At 42.9% G+C, this 23,869-nt stretch overlaps 1 protein-coding gene across 1 annotated transcript in view; it reads left to right on the top strand.

Moving 5' to 3' along the window:
• SPATA16 (spermatogenesis associated 16) overlaps nt 1-23,869 on the top strand; it is a 131,987-nt gene that overhangs the window by 90,317 nt on the left and 17,801 nt on the right. The window contains exons 7-9 of the mRNA XM_090054135.1: nt 1,269-1,381; nt 10,176-10,340; nt 16,386-16,469. Of these exons, the coding sequence (XP_089910261.1) occupies nt 1,269-1,381; nt 10,176-10,340; nt 16,386-16,469 (362 nt within the window). The remainder of the gene's footprint in view (nt 1-1,268; nt 1,382-10,175; nt 10,341-16,385; nt 16,470-23,869) is intronic.

Genomic DNA, 23,869 nt, shown 5'->3' with positions numbered 1-23,869 from the left:
CCAGGAAAAACTCTGGAGGCTGGGGGGAATGATCGGGAGATGGGGAATTGAACCAGGAGCAAGGGGGAAGCCCCTGTTTGTTCCCCCAGCCCCCAATCATTCCCCCTAGCTCCCTGATCATTCCCCCCAACCCCCGTGGCTTCTTCTGGGGCTGCTGGCTCAAGCCACGGCTTGTCTGGCTGCTGCACCGGCTGCCCCCACCCCTGCTGGGGTGAGGCAGGCTGTGCTGGCAGCTCCAAGAAAAGCCACAGGGGCTGAGGGAATGATTGGGAGCTGAGGGATTGAACCGAGAACTAGGGAATCAAACTGGGAGTTCGGGAGAAGCCCCTGTTCATTCTCTCAGCCCCCAATCATGAGGCCAAATCTTCTCCCAATCCAATCAGCTACTGAAGCTTTGCACAGCCCTAGTAATGGGAGCTATATAAGACCTATAGAGAGGTGTGGGATGATGCTGTGTATATACTGTTGATAGTAGCAGATGCATGGCCCTAATCATACATCTTCCCTGTAATCCAAGGGTATGATTGCAACTTGTGTAAATATGCACAGCTAACTAACTCAGGTACCAATAACAATGCAACTTTTGCATCATTGTCTTTAGTATTTATTTAACCAGAATCACTAGCCAGCTTGTATAGCCAATGCTGTTTCTTTTTTGGTTTCTGTAGGAGTGTCTAGCTGGTAGGGCACAGCTGAACAGAGAGCAGGGAGCGGAGAGAGGATATTAAAGGGGCAGCGTAATGCATAGGAAAAGGGTATCCCCAGTTGATGTAGTCTATGAGTTCTCTTGTGGTGTTGCCCGTGTTTTTAGACACTCCCGAATTCAGCCAGAGCAGCAGTATATTTGTAGTGAGACCTTCAGTGCTTCTACTTATTGAGTTAATGCAGTCCTCTGGAACGGTGCCCCTGGGCTTCCTTCTTGCAGTTCCTGCGCAAACAGCAGGAGATGCAGCAGTGCAGGGAGAATGAACAGGAGGGAAGGAGAAAGGCAGTAGGGCATTTGGAGTGAGACTGAGGTGCAGATCCTGAGGTTGGATTAATGGCCTCTCAGCAGAGGGGAAAAAATAAAAGCTGGAATAAACAAAAGCAGTTGGGCCCCAGTGACAGCATCGGGATCTAGAGGTCCCTGCTTCAGCTGATTTTATTGTGGCCTGCAGACAGACTTTCCAGCTCTTCTCCAAGATCACGTGGCTCTCAGTCCACTCTAGAATGAAATGTATCATGGCATGAACAAAAACAATATCAATATTTACTATTTCATTTCTTAGAGCACAAACATCCTTTTGGTCCTCTTACAAGAGAAGAATTAGTAAGACACTTGGAAACCATCGGGAAAAAGATCTTGCCAGTAATGGATTTTATCCGAAGCACCAAATTAACTGTGGGTATAGCATCTACTTAATGGCTCCCAGTAAATGCTGTATTAGAAATTTGTACAGGTGTGAATGATTGACATATGTGCTTTGTGTGCATTTTTATCAGTCAAATGGGTCGCCAACTGGCTGGAGGGCTGCACCCAGAGACGGGTGGACGGGTCATTTTCAACCTGGAGGGATGTGGGCAGTGGGGTTCCCCAGGGCTCGGTCCTCGGGCCCGCACTGTTCAACATCTTCATCAGTGACTTGGACAAGGGGTAAAAAGCACCCTGTTCAAATTTGCTGATGACACTAAGACGTGGGGGGAGGTGGCCATGCTAGAAGGGAGGAATAGGCTGCAATCAGACCTAGACAGGTTACAGGGGTGGGCGACTCATACCTACAGGTTGGGGAACTCACTTCTTGTCAGTACAGAGGCAGAAAAGGATCTGGGGGTCATCACTGACTCCAAGATGAACATGGGCCGGCAGTGTGGGGATGCAGTCAGGAAGGCCAACCGCACCTTGTCGTGCATCCACAGATGCATCTCGAGCAGGTCCAAGGAGGTGATCCTCCCCCTCTGTGCGGCCCTGGTCAGGCCGCAGCTGGAGTACTGTGTCCAATTCTGGGCGCCGCACTTCAAGAGGGATGTGGACAACATGGAGAGGGTCCAGAGGAGGGCCACTCGCATGATCAGGGGGCAGCAGGGCAGGCCCTACAAGGAGAGGCTGCAGGACCTGAACCTGTTCAGCCTCCACAAGAGAAGGCTGAGGGGGGATCTAGTGGCCTGTTACAAACAAGTCAGAGGGGACCAGCAGGCACTGGGAGAGTCCCTGTTCCCCCGAGCACTACCAGGAGTGACCAGGAATAATAGTCACAAGCTGGCAGAGGGTAGATTCAGATTAGACATCAGGAGGCGCGACTTCACTGTCAGCGCAGCTAGGACCTGGAACCAACTTCCGAGAGAAGTGGTGCTGGCTCCTACCCTGGGAGTCTTGAAGAGGAGGCTAGATGAACACCTTGCTGGGGTTGTTTGACCCCAGTACTGTTTCCTGCCATGGCAGGGAGTCAGACTAGATGATCTACTCAGGTCCCTTCCGACCCTAGAAACTATGAAACTATTTAGTTGCTTCAAAAAATATTTAAATGAATATGCAACTTGATTACCAAAAAAAGTTTTTAAATTAGTGACTCTTTATTGCCACACTTTCAAAGCATATTACAATATGCAGTAAATTTCTACCTGTACATTTTGAAAGTCCCCAGCTAACTGGACACAGTAGAGTTAGATCAACAGTGACTGAGAAAAAACAGCCCCAAACATTTCAGTTTAGGCTTTTTCAACTTTTATCTTCACTTGCAGTTTTTTTCAAAACCTCATTCTGTATTGTATTATATTCCTAATCCTAATAACAAGCCTAACCACCACAGCTGCTACATTTTAAAATGCAGAATGTCCCATACATTTCATTAACTTCTCCATCAAGAGTTAATAACTGTAACTCGAAATGTTCCTAGAGACCTAAACTTAGCCCCTAGCTGGCAAAGCAAGGAAAGCAACCTTCAAATCTGATACAGCCACATTGACGGAATTTTAGTTCATTCACTCCATACTTTTTGCAATAAAGTACACAGCTTTTTAGCACCATAGCTTTTGATTAGCACAAAAGGTCAAAAATCAAATTTGCATGTAGACTAGACTATTTTAATGCAATTCTTAAATTATTCTCCAGAAAATAAGTGGAAGAAACCTCTCCTCCACAGACGGCAAATGCTAATGTTAACATTTTTTCCCCCTAGCAATAACAGTTTTCTAGTCATCTATGCCTTAGAAAAATCAAAGTCATTTCCTCATCAGGGATATCTCAGCAAATCACAGGTTTGACGGTCCTAGTTTGTGACACCAGATAGGAGGTTGGCAAAAATTGCTACTTAGCAACCTCCAGCAAGGGGAAAATATTAGCCAAAGTTACAGAAAAGCTTCTCTTTGCGCTCAGATTTCTGTAAGTGAAAAACTAAGTGTCTGACCCTACAAACCTAGTGGGTTCATAAGATCATAGCAAAGATCTGGAAGGGACCTCATGAGGCCGTCTGAAAGTGCTCAGCATCCACAAAATGGGCCCTAACAAACTATTTGCTGCTTAGCCCTGGGTGGAAAAGTGGTAGCAGCCTGCCATACATGACGAAGGAAATGGACATCCTGTGTTTCTACCACTAGCATTTCTCCTTCAGTGACCCATGGCCCCATGTAACTGTTGAACACGTTGATGTAAATGGGCCTTTTCTAGAAGGTGTAGTACTATTCATCAATGACATGCTTGTGTTTCTTTGACATAAAAATAAAGCACTAAAGCCTGGATAGACTTTATGGCATTGACATTTCCACTGGTGAAATCCTCACCCCACTGAAATCGTGGCAAAATTCCCATCAACATCAATGTCACCCCAGGTGGTTTTGGGCTCTGTAGTGCCCCCAGAAGGTTTTATAAGGGAAAATTAGTTGAGAGGTGCTAATATTACATTAATGAGGTCTGGGTTTCTCCCCCCTGACTTTAAAGAATAACAAAGGAGAAAACTTCTCCTAGGAGCATATTTGATTTTCTTCCTTCTAGTCTGTTCTGGAAACTAATTTGGAGAAACAAGGCTCTGTGGTCTAAATAGAAAAGTTCTTCATTTAAGATCCTGTTATCAGAGACAGATAAGATATCTTATCAGATAAGATACAAACAGCTACCCTAAAGGACAAGTCAGTGAAACACATGCAAGATTGTTTGAGTTTACAAACCGTTTTCTCGGGGTGGGGGTGATTTGGCATAGCCCCATTGATTTCAATACAGCAATGTTAATTTACACTGGCTGAGGCCTACCCTTCTGCATTTAAAATGACACGTATTACTAAGCTGGATAACAGGTAAGGATACCCAAAGTGTGGTGACTGAAATCCTGGCATCATGGAAATCAAGGGCAAAAATCCCGTTGTTTTCAGAGGGCCCAGGACTTCACCCTCTTCACACTGTTTTGAGAGGTCCTTCCTGAATGGCACGTAAAGCACCAAAAAACAGAATTTTAACTGGACTGAGTAAGAGTCACATTCAAATAAGGTCTCAACCAGCAGCTAGTTTGCCCAAGGGGTCATACTTGGGGTCTCTCTAAAGAAAAGTAAAACCTTAGATAAAACTAATTATCATTGATTTGGCCCCAAGCAGCTGCCAATCTTGCACACAATAAAGAAACCAGCATATATTCGTGGTGAAAAGCTGTTTTCCTTCCCTTCAATCACCTTACTGTAAACTGATTGTGACAAGACAGCAGCCCTGACATAAGATCAGGTTGTAAAGCAACCTAGGCCTGATAGTGCAGAGACAGGACTGCTCTGCTATCCCTGATTGAAGCTACTTTCTAGGCACTGCAGAAATTGGACACTTCCATTTGCCTGGAATTATTCCAAGTTTTTCTTAAAACCACAAGATTGACCTGTTGTTTATCTCACTCATAGGAAACAAAATCTATTTTTGGCATGAATCTACTTTATGGACTGCTCCCCTTCAGTTACTGATATTACTTGTACAAGCTTCTCTTAAGTGAAAAGAAGACAGAATAATTTTAGTAGGGAAAAAAGCAATGCTTACACAAAAAAGGCAGGGTTATTTCTTGTACAATCCAAAATTCTTCTACTTATCTTCTGATGTTCTTGGGTAAAAACATCTCAGAGCTAATTAAACAGTGGCAGCAGTCCTAAATAGATGTCAGTCCCACTACTTCAGACTAGCAGCTCAGTAACTTGAAGTTCATTATACAGTTTGTACAAGCATTACCATCTGTAAGATCTGAAGTGTAATGATAAATGTACGCAGAAAATATATTTTACAAAACCAATTGTGATGCTCTTAATTACACTCCATAGTACCTCACTACATACCCAGCCTCATTGCAAACAAGAGGACTGTTTGGACAGTAAGGCGATACTCAGAGTAAATAAGTACCTTACTTTCTCACATGCAACATGCCCTCAAATAAAAGAAGCGATTTGTTTTTAGAAGGTAGAATGTAGTAGGGGTAAAAAGACTTTTCCAGCATCGTGATTGACTGTGACATAGAGTACGTCCTCCTGAAAACACAGAGGCTAGGAACAGAAATTACACATAAACTAGTCTAAGTAAGCGGTGTAAACCTGTAACAGAACAGAAGTTCAGTGCACATTGACCAGTTTCAAAATGGAAGAAACTGGTTTAAGATAGCTCTGGGTGGATGTAATATCAGCTTTAACTGATTTAGATTAAACTAGTCTATCAAACTTCTGTCCCAGGTCCCTCCTGACACAAGTTAACCTTGCAGTCCCTCAGCATCCCAGATTGCTTTGTACCTCCCCCTTGCAGAGCAGCCCCCTGCACCAGCCTAGCACCCAGCTGGCCCCGCCACCAGGCTGGCACAGAGCTGAGGCAGCAAAGTGGGGCAATGTGGAGGTGGGGAGGAACAACAGAGCCTGCCACCCCAGCCCCAGCCACAAAACCCTGGTTTGCTCTGCTGCAGGGAACTGAGGGGAGCTCCCTCCTCCTCCTCTCCCATTCAGACAAGTGGCTGCTCGGCTCTGGAGCTGCCACAGGAGGGAGTGGGGAGCAGTCTCCTGGCCGATGCCCTGACCCTTTGCAGTTGGGCATCTACCCCCATGGTGGGAGCTCCTGCCTTGGGGGTTTCCCCCAGCCCAGGGCTGCCTTGCCCCAGGGAGCTGAGATGAATCTCCACTCCCTCTCCCTGGTGCAGATAGGCTGCTTCTCAGCTCCACCCCCATAAATGGGAGGGGACAGAAGTTCCCCAGGTTGGGGCATAGGGAGCACCTCAAGGTGGGGGCTCCCCATGCCCCCATGGTTGGCTGCAGGGGCAGAAGCACCCAGTCTGGGAGACTGCTCCCACCCATGGCAGTATCTGAGCCAAGCAGCCATGCTGGGGAGGGGGCACCGGGGGAATTCCCCTCAGCTCCTGGTAGCCTATCATCTGGGTGGGGGGCTCCTCAACCACCTATGGGGGGGAAAGCAGGAGGTTGGGAGCATCTACTAGCCAGACAATTAGGATGACCTCCAGTCAGCTGGGCTCAGCAACGGCTGGGAGATGTTCTCTCAAGCCTCACAGCTTCTGGCCTGGCCTAGTGCAGGCATCTGGCTGCCTTTCCTAACTAAAAAGAGAACATCAATTCAGTTCACTATCAATCCAATCTAAGCAGCTTAGAGAAAGCTGCAAACATTGAATCAATTCCACCTTGGGCTTTTTGACTGTTCATACTTAGCCAGAGCATGCAGGAAGTGTGTCTGTCCATCAACACTTGCATCTGGCCTCAATCAAGCTCATAGTTTTTTAGTTTTTTGTGGACAGCTCTTTTTTTTTTAATACAGACTTTATGGACAAGCATTTTTAGGCTTTTATTTCCATACTGTCCATACCTGTACGAACTGTTGGCAATCCTGTGCTTCAGGCACAAGCCCTAGTGCTCAGCCAATAGTTATGGCTGTGACAGGGTTCACTCAGGACTCCACCCCTTCAGTTTGTTGAGTCAGAGAAGCGGCAGTCATTTTGACAGCTGCACAACATGCACAGTGAGCTTCTTGTCCAGCGAAGAAAACAGTTTCCATGCTTACTTTTGTGCCCTTTTTGTCTTGGCATTAAAGGTGTGTCCTGTATTTGTTGGTTACATCACATTCCTGGTTCTTAAGTGTTAAGCACTTCCATCTGTTCAATAAGCTAGTTCTTTCCCGCTAAAGCTTCCTGGCAAGCTTTTACTATTTATTTACCCTTCGATACACCTGTGTGAGGCAGTTTCAGTTTGTTCCTTAGCCACTTTCTTTTTTTCTTTTGCTGCAGCTTAGTAGTCTCTTGAATTCCACTATAGTTCATGTAATTCCCCATCATGTGGTTCAGATCCCCATGGACTCTTCTTTCTGCCAGCAGCAGTTACATACACTCTCCTTCTGCATTTTTCATTGTCACTGAAACACAACCTCTGACAACATTCAACCTGCTATAATCCATTTAAAAAATCCTGCTGTACGTTATTTATTTATTTACCTCTGGCCTACTGTAGATTTAAATAACACTGCTATGTCCACAGAGCACCAGCTGGCTCAGTTATCCAATTTGTTTGCTTTAGTTCCATGGCATGCGCTCATATTTTTCTGGCAAATCAAACTAACAAAGAGTTGTTTCTATTTTGCCTCCGCTTATTGATAATTGGAGATGCCCCACTGGGACAGCATGATTCAGCCCAATGAGAAAGCATTTTTAACCTGCTTTCTTAGATGATGAGTCAATACTCTCACTTTTAAAACTTACACAAAGGGTTTCTTGGGTGGTTTTCAAGAAAGGCAAAGAAAAGCCTCCTGCTCCAACTAAAATTGTATTTGATATGTTTTGGTATAGGTTAGCTTCTCCCTCTCTCTCTCCTTCTCATTGATTACTCTTCTTTATTTCCATGTATGTACAGTATATAGTGTATAAAGTAGAAGCTACTTAAGACACCGGTGGGTAAAGTAGACAGTTATTTAAAATGTGCAAATGGTACTAGATATTTCCCAAACCCCATGGATTTCAATATTAGAAATGGAACTAAGCATGCCTGCTGATTCATTCCTGCTTCGGGCTCTTTACACCTCATTATAACTCCTTACCTTGTCAGTCAAAGCCTCTGCTTAGCCTCCCCTCAGCTGTCTGCACCTCATTAAGGCTCACCCATCCTTACTGGGAGCATCTGGCTTCAAAACAACTTTGAAATTGGCAGGGCCTTCTTCAATTTAGGGTGGCTAATAGCATAGCACTGATGGGCATTGAGATGAAGTAAATCAATTAATGCTTCCTTATATCTGGGAATCTTCTAATTACTAAATCACCCTGCTATATCTGACCCAGGCAGTGTATAATTTCAGTGTCAGCATTAGTATAAACCTTTTCCCTGATGATACATAGAGCTTCGTAGGTCAAACCATGGAAAAGTAACTTTTTCTGAGTATAAGAATTGAGTGTTAAGGTTGAAAGGATGGATTTTTACCCCCTTTGCCCCAACAGGTCCTATCCAGAGGCTTTCTTCTTTCTTTTAGCCTAAAATTATTTATGGCAACTTTCTATCCATTTGTTCTTGCAACACTGTTGTCCTGTATCTTGAATAGCTCTTTCCTATTTGTGTTTACACCAACACTCCCCCCTACTGATGTATTTATAGACAGCAATAATGCCCCCTTCTCAGCCCTTATGTTCTTAAACTAAACAAGCCAATCTCCTCTCCTTTAATAAAATAGGCTCTCCAGTCACATGATAATCCTAGTAGCCCTGCTCTGCCCATGTTCCAGTCTGAATCCACCCTTCTGCACAAATCACCAGAACTATACCCAGTATTCCAGATGTGGTCTCAGTAGGATCTGATACAATGACTTCAAAGTTTTCCAATCATTTGGGGAAATACCCCACCTTATACACTCTAGGACTCAGTTTGCCTTTTCCATGGCCACATCACATTGTTAGATCATAGTCATCTTTTGTAGGCAGGCACCTACATCAGAAACAGCAGCAATGCCTTAAAATCCTTATGTGCCTAAATTGCTGCCGGTGGGCCTTCAGAAAACTGTTTGAGTCCTGTTGTCATTGAGTCACTGGGAGCCTCAGCCTATGTCCAGGTCCCATAGGATTCTCAGCTTATGTGGTCCCTTACAGTGCCTGCTCTGGTCAATATTTTCAGAGAATGCACATGCATTGCACATGTACAGGAGAGAGCCATATACAAGACTTTTGGGTGCTGGCTGGCACTGTTTCATGACCCCTAGCAATTAAGACACTAACCAGGATCCTTGGAACCTGTCTTTGAACCCCTCCTTTGCTTGATTTATTGCAGAGACTAGATCTCAGGGCTTTCCCTGCCAGGACCAGATGCTAACTACTGGACTATTAGACATGCAATGATGTTCTCTAAATATCATTTCTTGAAGCTATTCTATTGGATTCAAATTATTAAACATTCACAGGGCCAAGAAAATAAGTGAAAGTTTGGCTCTGTAGTCTAGCAGTTAGGTTACACACATGGCATATAGGAGATAAAAGCTCCTGTCCCTGATCCAATGAATGCAGCAGGAGCAAAGCAGTGTCAGGATGCCTAAGGACCAGGTGGTGAACATAGCTTTGCAGTGATGCACATAGGCCTATGTGGTATGAAAATCCTACTAGGTACCAATCTCTAAATTTAAGCATTGTCATACCTTTGAAAATACGACCCTAAAATTAATCCGACAAGCACTTGGCACATGCTTCCCTTTTAATTTAAACACTTGACTAACTTCCTCACATACTTACATTTTGTGTTCAAATGCTACCAGGATCCGAGTCCATCTCTGCAGTTTCTTCATGTGTTATAGCCAGGTTTGAAAGCTGTGGGTTTTCCTTGTTTGTGAACATGTCAGGGATTTTTCCGTTATGTGGTTTCCTGAACCTCTTCACTGAAGCATTAAAGGAAACCCAAAAAGTCAAACAACAGTTTAACAAAGGGGATTATGGAATAGGCTTTTCTAACTGAGGAAAGAAAAAAGTACATTTGTGTTGGTTATCTGTGGTCTGCTCTTGCATATCAGTTATCAACAATTTTTCTTCTAGTACTACTAGAGAGATTGTGTAAAGTTTTTTTCCTATATAAGATTCTAAAAAGCATTATCTTAAAAGTGTTTTATGCTTCTTTGGTTATAGAATTACCACTGGAAATATATATGATGATAAGCCCTGACATAAGTCTCAAAGGAGAGGTATGTTTTCTGTGGCTCTCTTCTAACCCATTTGCTTTTGCTAAGAGACTAGGACAGTTTCTGTGCATGTTCAGGTGTGATAGAGAAGTTGCAATATGCCAGCCTCCTCCGCCAGTCGCAGCGAGTCAAGGAACAGTCCCAAGTGATTAATCAAGCGATAGCTGAGCTAGCAACCATTCCCTATCTGCAGGACATCAGTCAGCAAGATGCTGAATTGGTGAGTATTTATTTTTAATCCTTGTTTTGGCTTTTGCAGGCAGTGAGCCAAGGGATGGGGGGAAAGAGATGTTGCAAGGTAATTTGTACTGGAAGTCAGTGCTTAATATTCACAGACCCTGAACTAGTTTTGAAATTCTCCTTGCAATATTTTATCAGAAGAGGTGCTGAGCTCCTGCATGGGTACTTTTCGTGGAAGGGTGGGAAGCATTTGCTCTTATATTCTAAAAACATCTTTCCTTCCCCCAACCCTCCAAAAACAAGCCTGGAAAATGATTGCAATTATTCAGATCATGATATGCAAAAATATCCAGCAGCATAGCCAGCTGCACCAAGAGAGGCAGAATGTTCCTGGGGTTTGAGTGCAGGACTAGAAATCAGGAAGCAAGAGATTTTTATTCTTACCTTCCTGTGCAATCCTGAGCAAATTTCTTTGCCTCTCTGTGCTTTAGGGGTTTTTTTTTCCTCCCCTCTATAAAATGAGGATAGTAATATTTGCAGGAGTGTTACGAAGCCTAATTCATTAACAAGTTTAACAGCCTGATATATGCAAATGGGACATGGTATAGCAGTGCCAAGTGCTACCATAGTTATATCAAAGTTTGTGGGGTGTCCAACAGTTTGCTCAGGTAAAACAAATTTCTCCCTTTGTTCTCCTGAGTGAGGATTACATATTCCTCACTCCCTACTTTTTTAGTCAGTCAAGCTTTGATGATCTAAACGTTGGCTTCTGAAATTCTGGGTTTTCCTGAAGCCAGTCCCGAGCCATGACTGCTGTCCTGCAGAGCCCCTGAGCTCTGTAGAGCCAGGGCTTCACAGAGCAGCTTGCCATAAGGAAACTAAACAGCTCCGGCTTGTTGATGGAGGTATTTGCTAGGGCTGTGTGAAGCTTGAGCCCCTGAATCGATTCAGCGGAGATTCAGTCCTTTAATCTCTCCGGATCAAATCGGATCCCTCCAAGTCGATTTGGAGAGCTTCGGTGATTCAGACATAGACCCAGCTTTGAATGTTTTTTCTACATACCTCTAGGTAGGAGGGGCTCATGAGTGCTGCGATGCTGGGGCACATGGAGCATCCCACAGGAGCACGGGGGGCTTCCCAGCATGCTCAGCAGCAGACCCGGAAGTGGACCAGAAGCACTTCCTGTCCACTTCCAGGACTGCTGCGGAGCACGTGAGGGGCCCGCCTGCACCACCACGGCTCGGCGACTGGTGCCTCCTGGGTCTGAGGAGGCACCTGGGGTCCCCCCATGGCCAATTGCTGAGCTGGGAGGGCCATGGGGGGCCCCCCAGCTCACTCCCCAGCAGACCCAGTACTTCCGCTCCACTTCCAGGTTCGCCACTAAGCACATGGAGGGCCCCCTGTGGGAACGCATTGCAGCGTTCACAAGACACACTGGTGTCTGGAGGTACGTAGAAAAAACGTTTGAAGCTGTGTCTATGGCCGAACCGCTGATTCTCTGAATCAGCATTAAATCTTCAGATTCAGCCAAATCAAATCAGGGACAGCGATCCGAATCAAAGAATCAAATCATTGTCCCCAATTCAGGCCGAATCTGAATCCAAATAAAAAAAGACCAACTCCGCACACACCTAGCAGCTGCCAAACATTAAAGTCTGTGCTTAAGGTAAGGGGAAGACACATTACAAACCGCACCTTGGCATGCATCCACAGATGCATCTCGAGCAGGTCCAAGGAGGTGATCCTTCCCCTCTATGCGGCACTGGTCAGGCCGCAGCTGGAGTACTGCGTCCAGTTCTGGGCGCCGCACTTCAAGAGGGATGTCGACAGCATGGAGAGGGTCCAGAGGAGGGCCACTCGTATGATCAGGGGGCAGCAGGGCAGGCCCTATGAGGACAGGCTACGGGACCTGAACCTGTTCAGCCTCCAAAAGAGAAGGCTGAGGGGGGATCTTGTGGCCTGTTATAAACTAGTCGGGGGGGGATCAGCAGGCATTGGGGAAGTCACTGTTTCCTCGAGCACCACCAGGAGTGACCAGGAATAACGGTCACAAGCTGGCAGAGGGTAGATTCAGGCTAGATATCAGGAGGCGCTACTTCACGGTCAGGGCGGCTAGGGTCTGGAACCAACTTCCAAGAGAAGTGGTGCAGGCTCCTGCCCTGGGGGTGTTTAAGAGGAGATTAGATGAACACCTTGCTGGGGTCGTTTGACCCCAGTATTCTTTCCTGCCATGGCAGGGGGTCGGACTAGATGATCTGCTCAGGTCCCTTCCGACCCTAGAAACTATGAAATTATACAAAGAAGCTACTTCTAGTAAAAGGCATCATCTGTTTGGAACAAGTTTCCTGCTACTAGTACTGGTCCACATTTTAAGGCCGATTAGAGGTGTATCTTGAGGAACTGATGCATTTTGCAGTAGAGACTTTCCAGATAACATAGCTTGGGCATGTGCTCTTAATTGTTGCCTAAATCTATGTAAAGCGTCTCTTTTCCAGCTGGGAGCCAGACCTCCCCTGGAATATTTCAAAGGAAGGTGCAAGGAAGCCTCAGAAAAACAGAGGAGGGAAAAACTATTCTCACTTTATTTCATAGGACTTGGCAGAACCAGAACCTGTCATAAATGGTGAATGGTAAATGACGAATGGTAAATATTTAGTAAGAGATCCATATTTGCCAAGCCCAAAACAGGAATAATTTAAAAGAAAAAAAAGTAACAGTCTGGCCTATCTACAGCATTAAAATGTATGGGTTCATCATTTTATTAGTGGTACTTTGCCCTGCCGTCCTCCCTTGTACTCTGCACAAACACCTAACATTAAAGGAAATTCAACTCCTTTAGGCCTGGTATGTAAAAGCCAACTTTGGATGCCAGTGCTTCTGCAGTAACTCCTACACAGAGTCAATGGGATGCTGCATGGGAACAGCTATACATTCAGGATTAGTTCTTTGAGGAGGCAGACTCTAAGAAGCTGCACCGTCATCCACTCAAATGGATGGAAGGACTCCTGTCCATGAATATACTTTGCACTCTTCTTCCTTTAAAATTGCTTATGATCATGATCAGAATTTTTTTTTTGGTATTTTTCTGTGGGGAAGAATAGATCAAGCCAATACTTTCCTCTAACACAAACATAAAATAACTCCACTAAAGTCATTCTGGCTTTCCACTGGTACAGCTGGGATAACTAAGGCTGGGTGCAGACATTACATTTTTTACTGGTATAAGTGATCAGAAACCAGTCTATACCCATCACAGAACAGAAGTTGAGCGCACACAGACGAGTTTAAAAATGGTGGAACCCAGCCTGAGATTTGTGCCCCGGTCCCCCACCAACGGACAAATGTATGTTCTGTTCACTACTGATCTAAACTATGCTGCTAACAGAAAATTGCATAACTTAGATCAGTTCTGCTTTGAGTTTTTTCAATGTCTGTACCTAGCCTGAGGTGGTTCAAATAGACCAGTTTAAATTTTCCAATAAGAAACAGCTAAAACTTCATATATGTTATGTGTATTACAAGTTGTGCAAAATGTAAAGCATGCTGGGTTTATAGTGCATTTGTACTGTTACACAGAAGTGCAACACCAGTCAGGCACTCTGGGAAGCTGTGTCATATGGGGACTTCAGGCTGCCCCTGTGCTGCCAGTGCTATCAGAGCCATTTTTTTCCCCACACAGCTTAAGTTGGCACCTGGGGCAGCTGCCCTTATAACTCCACCCTAGTTATATCAGCACTGTTACAAGAAGCCTAAAGGCATTTCAGTTGTAAACTCCTTTCTGTTAACTTCAAAAGCATATACATTAAGAGAGTCCTAACATATGGGAAAGGGAATCTTGGCTCATGATTTTTAAACTTGTTATTTGTTTGCAAGATTTGAGGGAAGGAAAATTTCATTCAATGTGAGCTGCTGAATACAATCAAAATATCAACACAAAAACCTTCTGAAGATGTTTATGGCTCTGCATTACTGTATCCGTGCTCCATAAATCAAACTTGGGAACTTGATGGAAAATAGAAAGCTATTCCTCTTTAAAAAATAGGTTGGGTTTGTTGGGCAGGGGCAGGGGCAGGGGGTTCAACACAAATTGTGATGGAGAGTTAAAATACATATTTTTTCCATGGGAAAGTATTTCCAGAAAAATTCCATTGGGGGAAAAACAAAATAGATTTATTTTTATTTTTAGTATGCTAGCTGTCTATCTGGAAGAATTTTCCAATTTCCCTTACAGAGCCGGTCAGGAAATATTCCATAAAACAGTCTTCGTCCCAAAATGCAGATTTGTTGAAACTGAAACTTGTCAGGGCAAGTTATCGATTTCAGCAAAACGTTCATTGGGAAGATTTCTTGGGTCAAAGCGAACTTTTTTTTAAAACCAGAGGAATCAGATTCCACAATAAGCGGATGATGAGAGCATTTACCTAGCCTGTGGGAGACTAAAAGCAACGAGTTTAGGGCCACACGTCACCTGATTTGAAGCAAAGATTTGAACCTGGACTTCCCATACGTTAGCTGAGTAACCTAACTGTCAAACTGTTGACTATTTTAGACACACTTCTTCTCTCTCAGTGAGATGTTTTGTCACAAAATTAGTGTAACAGAAAATGTTTGACAATCTCTGTCAAAGACCTTGACTCTGCTCCTATTACAGCCAGCAGCAGAACTTGCATTTTGTTGCCATGAATATTGATATATAAGACTTTGTTTTCTGCAAACATTTGGACCAATAAGATTCAGTCCGATGGATGTTCATGCAAAGTGAGTGCAACATGGTTGTGAAAGCAAGCTAAAGCCAAAGCAAACTCATTTAGTGAGTCAAAAGAATATTCATGCATTCATGCATTATTTATCCAGTGCTGGAGCACAGGAAAGGAATTTTAAGCACAAAACTTGAATGGTAAAGCTCACTTCCATAAATTTAAGGAAATATAGTGTGTCTTCTTAGACTAGGCATCTTTTCCATTCCTTGCTTAGCTAAGCATAAATAGCAGAGCTCCTGAGTGATATCATGTCATGTACTCATATTAGGTTCCTGCACTATCTGGGTACAGAAAGGTGAGTACATGGCAATGTTCAGCTGGATCTTCAACAGGAATTCTGAATTTCCTTTTATTTATGCCTTTTGAAACCAGACCTTTCAAGAGACCAGACATCTAAATAGATAACAAGGCTATCTAATTTATAATGATCAACACTAAGTATTAGATGTTAAACCCCATGCTTCAGTTCTTAAACTGATCTCTAACTAAAGGGTGTAGAAAGAGGCTTAACTGAGGGAAGATTATTTTACAATTGCCTATTTCTTGCACCCTCCAGTGCAGGCTGCTGCAAGGAAGAGGATAGTGAACTAGATAGACCTGTCTGGTCCAGGACAACAATTTCTGTGTTGTTTACATGCAGTTAAAAATGCATTTTTAAGACGCTTAAAAATTGGAACAAAGTGAGCCCACACCAAATTCTGGGCCCAGACACTACTAGTGAACACTGCCTATCAAGCCTTTTTAAATAGCTGCATTTTTGTAGTTTATTCTAGAAGTAGCCAGCCTTGTTTTTATGCTCTGTTACACTGAATGATGGGGAGGCTCTGTCAAAGAAGAGGATAGTAAAAGAAGGTAAATGAGCTAGATACTTTGAGGTACAGTAAAAACATCTCAACTTTAGTGTTGTCCTCTTGTGAGGTTTTACATGCAGTCTTAAACTGTGATGTATTACCCTTAGGAGAAAATACTAAAAAGTATTCATGTACTGCATAGAATATCCCAGAGAGTTAAATAATGAAATATGGGACCTTTATTCTTACCATCCAAATCTGCCTTTGCAAAACATAAGCATTTACCGCATTGAAACCTATAGGTTTACGGACAAATATTCCACAGGAATTTTCCCTATTGTTAAGTATTTTATATCCACAATAACACAGTGTAATGGCTGAAGCAATGATGAGGCAGCAGTGCTCATTGTGTGAAAGATGAGTAATAAAATCATCAGCGTACAAATGATTTTTTAATTAGGTTTTAATCTGTGTATTTAGAGAAGTTATTTCTGTGTGAATTCCACACTGATAATTTTTATCTTGGTGCCCCAGCTGCAGTTGCTAATGGCAGATGCCACGGACACCCTTGAAGGAAGAAGAAGTGATAAAGAACGTGTGTGGAATAAAATTCAGAAGGTAAAACTAGCAGATAAAGACAGCCAAAATATAGTGTCCTGGGGAGGACATGTCTAATGAGGCTGGAATTTATTCCAACGGTGGAAAAGGAAGTGAACTTGACCCCTTGTCTTGGAGCTTCTGAGGGCAAAGACAGTTACCACCAGTATTTATTACTTGCTGTAATGCTCTCAGATGGTTCATCTTTGTCAGTGTTAGCAGTCTCACGTTGTTGTCAGCAAAACCAACTGAAGAATTTATTTTTGACTGATTACTATGCTTATCCTTCTTGGCCATTTAAGATACTGTTTTGATTGTTGTTTATTGTGGAATAAAAATGCAGCCCCAAGCAGAGGTTACACACTGGATTCTCTACAGTATTCACACCTCCCTTAAGCTCCCCTGAGGAGCTGCTTAGGTGGTATGAGGCTTATAGGATAGATAAATGCCTTTCTGGGACTTCTGCACAGCAGTTGATCATTTTCGCCCTTAAGGAGCTTAAGAGGACTTTGTGCTAACTCATGGCCCTTAGATGGATTTGACCCTATAGAATGAGCTATGGCTGGGCTGCAATGATGTAAGAATATCTTGCATTTCCACAAAGCTTTTCATCCCAGAGCCCTATACAATTGTGTATATATAGAGCAGACATGTAATGCTGTCCACTCTGGTAAAGAGGATGACAACACAGCATGGGGAAGGGGGGAAATTGCTTGAGGTTCAAAGCAATGACTTGCAGTGGATTCTCATCGTATTAATTGTGTCCCAGCAGAACAGGTGGGAATTCCGATGTTTAAAAAAGCTATAGGCATAGCAAGCTGGACCTTGGTTAGAAGAATGACGGGTAGAGTTTGAATTTGAACCTTGGAACTTGAATTTCTGGTTCTAGGGAGTAGGTGATGATTTCAGTTACATCAGTGCAAACCCTAATGGAGCCATTGACCGGGTAGCATAATGTGCCCACCAGATTTAAGGTGGTATCACTGAGATAAAAAGATGGCCCCACAGTTGTTTTACAGAAAATGAAAATGCCTCTATATCTCTGGCTAAGTAGAGACATTCAAAAAGCTCGAGGTGGAACTGATCTAAGTCAGGGGTGGGCCAAATGTGGCCTGGGGGCCAGATGTGGCCCGCCGGCCATTCTATCTGGCCCATGGAGCCCCTAAAAAATTTAGAAAAATAATATTAAACTGCCCTGGGCTGCCTGTCATGTGGCCCTCAATGGCTTGCCAAAACTCAGTAAGCAGCCCTCTGTCCAAAATAATTGCCCACCCCTGATCTAAGTCATGCAGTTTTCCATCATTAGCATAGCTTAAATGGGTAGTGAACAGAACACACGTTCTCCCTTTGTTGGGGGGCGGGGGGGGGAACTAATCTTAGATCTGCCATTTTTAAACCAGTCTATGTGTGCCAAACTCCAGTTCTGTTATGGGTATAGGCTGGTTTTGCGTGCTGAACTTCTGTTCTGTTACGAGTACAGACCAGTTTCTGGTTACTTCTACTGGGAAAAGTGTAATGTCTGTACCTGGCCTATGTGAAGAAGGAAGGGCAAGCTGAGGACTGATCATCCGTGCGGTCTCAGCCCATGAGACTGATGGTGGGTTTTGATCTCGCCAGAATTCCACTCATCTCTTCTGTTTTACCCTGAGATGGTTTTAGCTTGGGGCAGTCAAAATCTGGGTATGGTTTAAAAACAGACATTCACATTTCTCAATTAAACTAAAAATGACAAAGATGTCTGAAATTATTTAAACAGGTGCTGCCAGGAAACGGTAGAGGGACTGAGTCAGTTTCAGTTTGCAACTGAAGCCCTCTAAATTAAAATTCCCAGAGCATGTTGTAGCAGAATGTGATTTTAACAAGTAATAATTCCTTGTTTAGAAGACAGATCAGTGGCTCGTGATGACGTATTCACAGTACGGGATGGTTTAGAGTACAATTATAGTTGATTTTTTTTTCACGGTTTTCTTAAGGTGCCTAGAGTAAGGAGCAAATGCCTTTGTATTAATATAACTGAAAGGGTGAAGAGAGAAATTAATTATAAGTGTTCACACAGTTTCTGCTTTATAGTAATCATATCTTCTAATTACCTCACACTTGCTTAGAACTATAGAATCGTGGAGTTGGATGGGCCTCAAGGGTCATCAAAATTAACCCTTGTGCTTGATTCACTATTCCTAACTTTTCCCAGACAGGAGCCTGTTCAGTCTCTTCTTCAATACCGGTTACCCAGAGAGGTTGTGGAATCTCCATCCTTGGAGGTTTGTAAGATCTAGCTAGACAAGGCCTTGGCTGGGATGGTCTAGCTGGGGGTAGAGTCCTGCGTTGCGCAGTGAGTTGGACTAGATGTGACCTCCTGAGGTCTGTTCCTAACCTAATTTTCTATGATTCTATGACTTCCAGTGAAGGAGATTCCACAACTTCTCTAGGCAGCTTGTTCCAGTCTCCCACTGTTCTTACAATTAAGAAGTTTTTCCTGAGATTCAATTTAAATCTGCTTTGCTGTAATATAAACTCACCACCTCTTGTTCTGCCCTCTCTGGCAGTCTTCTTCATGGCAGTCTTTCAAATTTTAGAAAAATGCCATCATGCCCCTGCCACCCCTACCCCCGGAATCTTCTTTTTCTCTTCAGCCTTGCCTCAAACAGCTTGAATGCCAACCCTTTTACTGTTTCTGTTGCTTGTCTCATCTCTAGATCCTTTCCCGTTTCTCTGCATCCTTCTTAAAGTACAGTAGGGTGCCTACAGATTACATCTTTAAGTGTTCACAGTGCAATATGTTATAATACAGTATATGATAATTGGTATGATATATGCCTATTATATATACAGTATATTATAATTAGTAAGTTTATTGTCATAAATAATAATAAAGATTGCCATCAACATTTAAAATAATTACACAAAAGTTGTGCAACATCGGCAAAGATTCTACTGCTCTGTTTTTCATTCTCAGAAACCCATTCAACAGCTAGCTAAATGAGCCATCAGACATCTGCAACTTGCAGAGACAGCAACAAAAGGGGAATGTTCCTACCTGCTGGTAATATTTGGTGACTTAAGTCTTTGTGTACAATGAGGTGTCTCCGAAACCCATCCAGTCTGATAGGACCATGGAATGGCTCTGTCTTAGGTGTTCAGGACTGTGAATAAGAAAACTTGTAGTACGCAGCAAGCAAAATCCATGTTAAAAGAATATTAAGGTTGCAAATACAAAAATTGGAAAATGTTACAGTTAAGCTCACTTGTACAATTTTATTATAGACATGATGATACAATCTTTAATTACACATACACTGGCACCTGGTTTCAGGCTTCCCCTTAGGCTCCTTGCATCAATATAGTCCTTCTATACCCTTCTCTCTTGCTTTCTTGTCCCTATCCCCCTGAAGGGTCCAGATTTCTCTTCTGCTGGATGTCAACCAAGGGAACAGTGACAACAAGGGGAGCATTGACAACACACGAGAGATAATGCACCTCTTCCCCACCATTACAGCAACCTGTAAGAGCCGGGACCAACAATTTCAAGGAAAGTCATGCTCAACCTCTGCTTTCTCAGGATGAAGTATGTTTGGTTACCCTGGGGGAGGACACATGTGCCATTAAATGGAGGAGACAAGCTTTTTTAAAACTGGGTGCCTAAGGAGGAAAGGAATCCAAAACGTATTTAGAAACCTTAATAAGTATTCTGTGCCTATGGACCGGTTTGGAGAAATGTTCATCTGCAAATGCAGAGGTCTGAGTCTGACTGGGAACTCACTTCTAAGTCATTTGGGTTCTAAAAACACTGAACAGCTTCACAGGTTACATTGGCTTCACTAGTATTTGCTGAGTGCTCAGTATTGTTGAATATCAGGTCAGTTCTTTAGACATCTAAATATTGAAGGTAGGCCTGATAGAATGCATACTGAAATTAATGGAAAGACCCATACACACTCCAAAGGGCACTGGTTCACACTTTATCCTAATTTTAGACACATATATTGAAATTCTTGGTCAGAGAACTTTCTCCCTTGAGATTTAACCTCAGTATGAACGAGCCCAATAGTTAAAGCTGAACAGATATTCTACAATGTGCCAGTGATTCCAACAAGAATAAGAAAAGAATTGGTGAAAATTCAGTTTTTCCTACATAAATAAATAAATCCCAGCATGTCAAAATTGAATTTGGTTTTGTTCCAAATCAAAAGGAAACAAAAAAAGCCCTGAAATGTTCTTTACTTTTCATTGCATCCAGGAAGAGCTCACACCAACTACAGAAACTTCCTCAGCCTAACGAAGGGGTTTTAAACCCAAAAGCTTGCTTAAAATTTTTTCCCCAACTATTTTATGTTGGTCTGTTAAAAGTTATCAGATGCACCAAAAGAACCTTTTCTGCTATGTCTTTAGACCAACACGGCTACAATCTACACCCCTGCGAAATCTCCTATTGCATTTTAATGTTTCCATTCTGTTCAACTGAAATATTATCTATCTGAAGAAACTGAAACATTTTTGTTTCAGTTTTACTCATTTGTTAATTTATAATATAAATTAAATCTGACATGAAAAGTTATTTAAAAATGAAACATGCCCTTTCCATTTTGTTCTTATTAAAATCTCAGCATATTCTCAAGGAAATAATCTATTTCAACAAACCAGTATTTTTCAACAGAAAAACAATCCAGTGGGAAATTTTTGACCAGCTCTGTTTAGGAATACTAAACAAGGTTAAACAGTCCTTCTAAATTACTTTGAACAAAGATTAGATCAGGTGATAAAGAACTGGTGGATGGAGGTTGTGACACAGATTACGGTATGTAACCCTCCCCTCCCCCCAGGCACTTAGGCTCCGGGGAGAAATCACACATAAACCAGTATAAGTGATCAGAAACTAGTTCAAATCTGTAACACAACAGAAATTCAGCGCACATAAACCTCTTTCAAAATGGCCCAAACCAGTTTAAGATAAACTGGATGGGTGTAGTATCAGACTTAAATGATTTAGATTATTGAACTTTTGTCCCAGATCCCCTCCAAATTCAAGTTCACTTGCAGACCCCCAGCATCCCAGGGTGCTTTGCACCTCCCCTGCACACCCCTGCACCCTAGGCACCAAAGTGGACAGGCTAGCCGTGCCCCAAGTTGCCTGTATCAGTCAAGCAGGGAGGCATGCCCCAGCACTCCCCAGCTTCTGGCCTTGGCTGCTGCAGGCATGTGGCTGCATTTCCAGAATCAGAAGTGAATGTCTATTCACTTGCTTATCAGTTCAATCCATGCAGTTTAAACTAACCTGTGAAGATTGAATCAATTCAGCCTTAGGCTTTTGACTGCCTGTACTTAGCCTCAGACTCTATGTAGGGGTTCCGATTTCTCAAAGGCTCCACCATCACCTGATTATACAACTCTTATGAACAACCTTTACACAATTCTAATTCCATGGTGGTTATTTTCTTCTATTGTCATTGAAATAAAAGCAAGCATGAAAGCAAGATAGACCATAGGGGATCTTGTGCAATCACTTACAACTGCAAAACTCTTGAAAAAGGCTGACAAACACACTGTCACCAGCAAAGTTTAGATTTTGCAAGAGAAGCAGCTGTTGCATCTAATGAAAACACTCAAAACTTTGCTCTGACACAGCAGAATTATAGCGGCACCTATTTTCCAAATGGTTAAAGAGTCTGTCAGAATTCCCATTACAAACCACTATTTTCAGGGTTTTATATTCTAAGTCAACCATAAAAATTCACTCAGGCTGAAACTTGATATACAAGGACACAAAGCCTGACCTCGAAACACATTTCTTTTCCTCTTGGGCTTATCAAATTAGTTTCAAATTAATCCAGCATTTTTTAAGCAGTACAAGAAAAAAATAAATGAAATATTTCTTTTTGAAAGTATTAAAAACAAAGAAAAGACAAATGGTCAAGTCATTTTCCTGATAAGAACAGAAGTCATTGTAAAGAGGCTGCTTTTCCCTGGACTGATGGGATAGGGAGACTTTAGTCCAAGTCAGAAACTGCTGAAATAATTGCTATCTGTCTAGGGCTTTATGGGGTAAATGCAAGAAAAGGAACATGAAGTTCACATCATTCCTGTGTCCACATCAAAACTGTGATCCAGAAAACCCCCATCCAGTTGCAACTTGGACCTGGACGTGCCTAAACTCACCAGATACCTTCCTTTTTGACCTGAAAGGGCTCTAGGCTCCTGCAGTTCTGTCCTCTGCCTGTTCCCTGAAATGCCCTGATCTGAGCGTCTAACTCTCCTTGTGCCCTGCACAGTGAGCCTCAGCACCCAACTCTGGGGGATTCCACTCCACCACCTAAGTTAGGCAAGGTGGCATCTAGCCTTTAGATATCTAAACCCTGTATTGAATCTAGCCCTCCATGCAATGAGATGGTCATAATCCCAGTCTAGCTAGCAATCATACCCAATGATTTTCAGCAAACAGATAAAGAAACAGGTGCACAGGGGCTGACATTCACTCCATCTACTGCCCCTGTATTTGGAATTTACACAGGAAAAATGATGGTGGGATGGCAAGTGTAGATTCTGTTCCACTGTCATCTGTCTCTACATCAGTCTCCAAACTAGCATAGAAGATAAGACCTCTGCAGATCTCTTTGGGTAATGGTTGCAGCCATATAGTTAAGGACCTACTGGCCCTGCCCCTGAATGGTTTCTGTCCCCTCCCCAAACTGACTCACGTGGAGCTGACATAGAGCCTCATTCTTCCATGTGCAGATGTCAAAAGTGACCAATACATTACTTCTCCTACTCCAGGACATCACTCCAAGGTGGAATCAGATCTAGTTTATGTCCTAGCCACATTCACCTCTACTGTTCTAAGAAACTGTAACTTTTTTCAGTCCCTGTTCCTAAATTACCAGATTTTTGGTGCATTGTATCAGGATTTTGCTTGGTCCCCTGTGTCCAGCCTTTTGTGCATACAACCTCCAGGCTTTTCTGTATTCTAAAATGAATCTGTTTCTCTCTCTTTGTGAAGTTGTTGCACTTTGTATAATAATGAAATATTCATTGGACCAGACAGAGGGAAAAAAAGAGAGTGGCTGACACCATAACCCTTACTTGTAAGAATACATTTCTTAATACTAATTAGATAGGTAGTTAGTCATGTTAATCTGAGGTCAGGCAGAAGGTAGGGCATTCATAGCATACAATGAATTAGGTTGTTGCTGTTAAAAGCTCATGTCTCTCCAACCCATTTAGTCTCTATGGTGCCACCCTGCCCTGCCTTATGCAGTACTTATTAGGAGTTCAAACACTGCGGTGGCAGAGGCATACAATTAGATAAATAGACATATTAGAACCTACCAACTGTTAACTTTCTCATCAAAGGATCTGAGATGCAATATTTCAGCTGCATTCAATATGACTTTGTTTAATCTTTACATATAATAACGCCGCTCTTTTTC

Source organism: Crocodylus siamensis, chromosome 6, assembly GCF_052110815.1.
Source record: "Crocodylus siamensis isolate JL-2025a chromosome 6, ASM5211081v1, whole genome shotgun sequence".
NCBI lineage: Eukaryota > Metazoa > Chordata > Crocodylia > Crocodylidae > Crocodylus > Crocodylus siamensis.
This window is presented reverse-complemented; position numbering and strand designations above follow the sequence as displayed.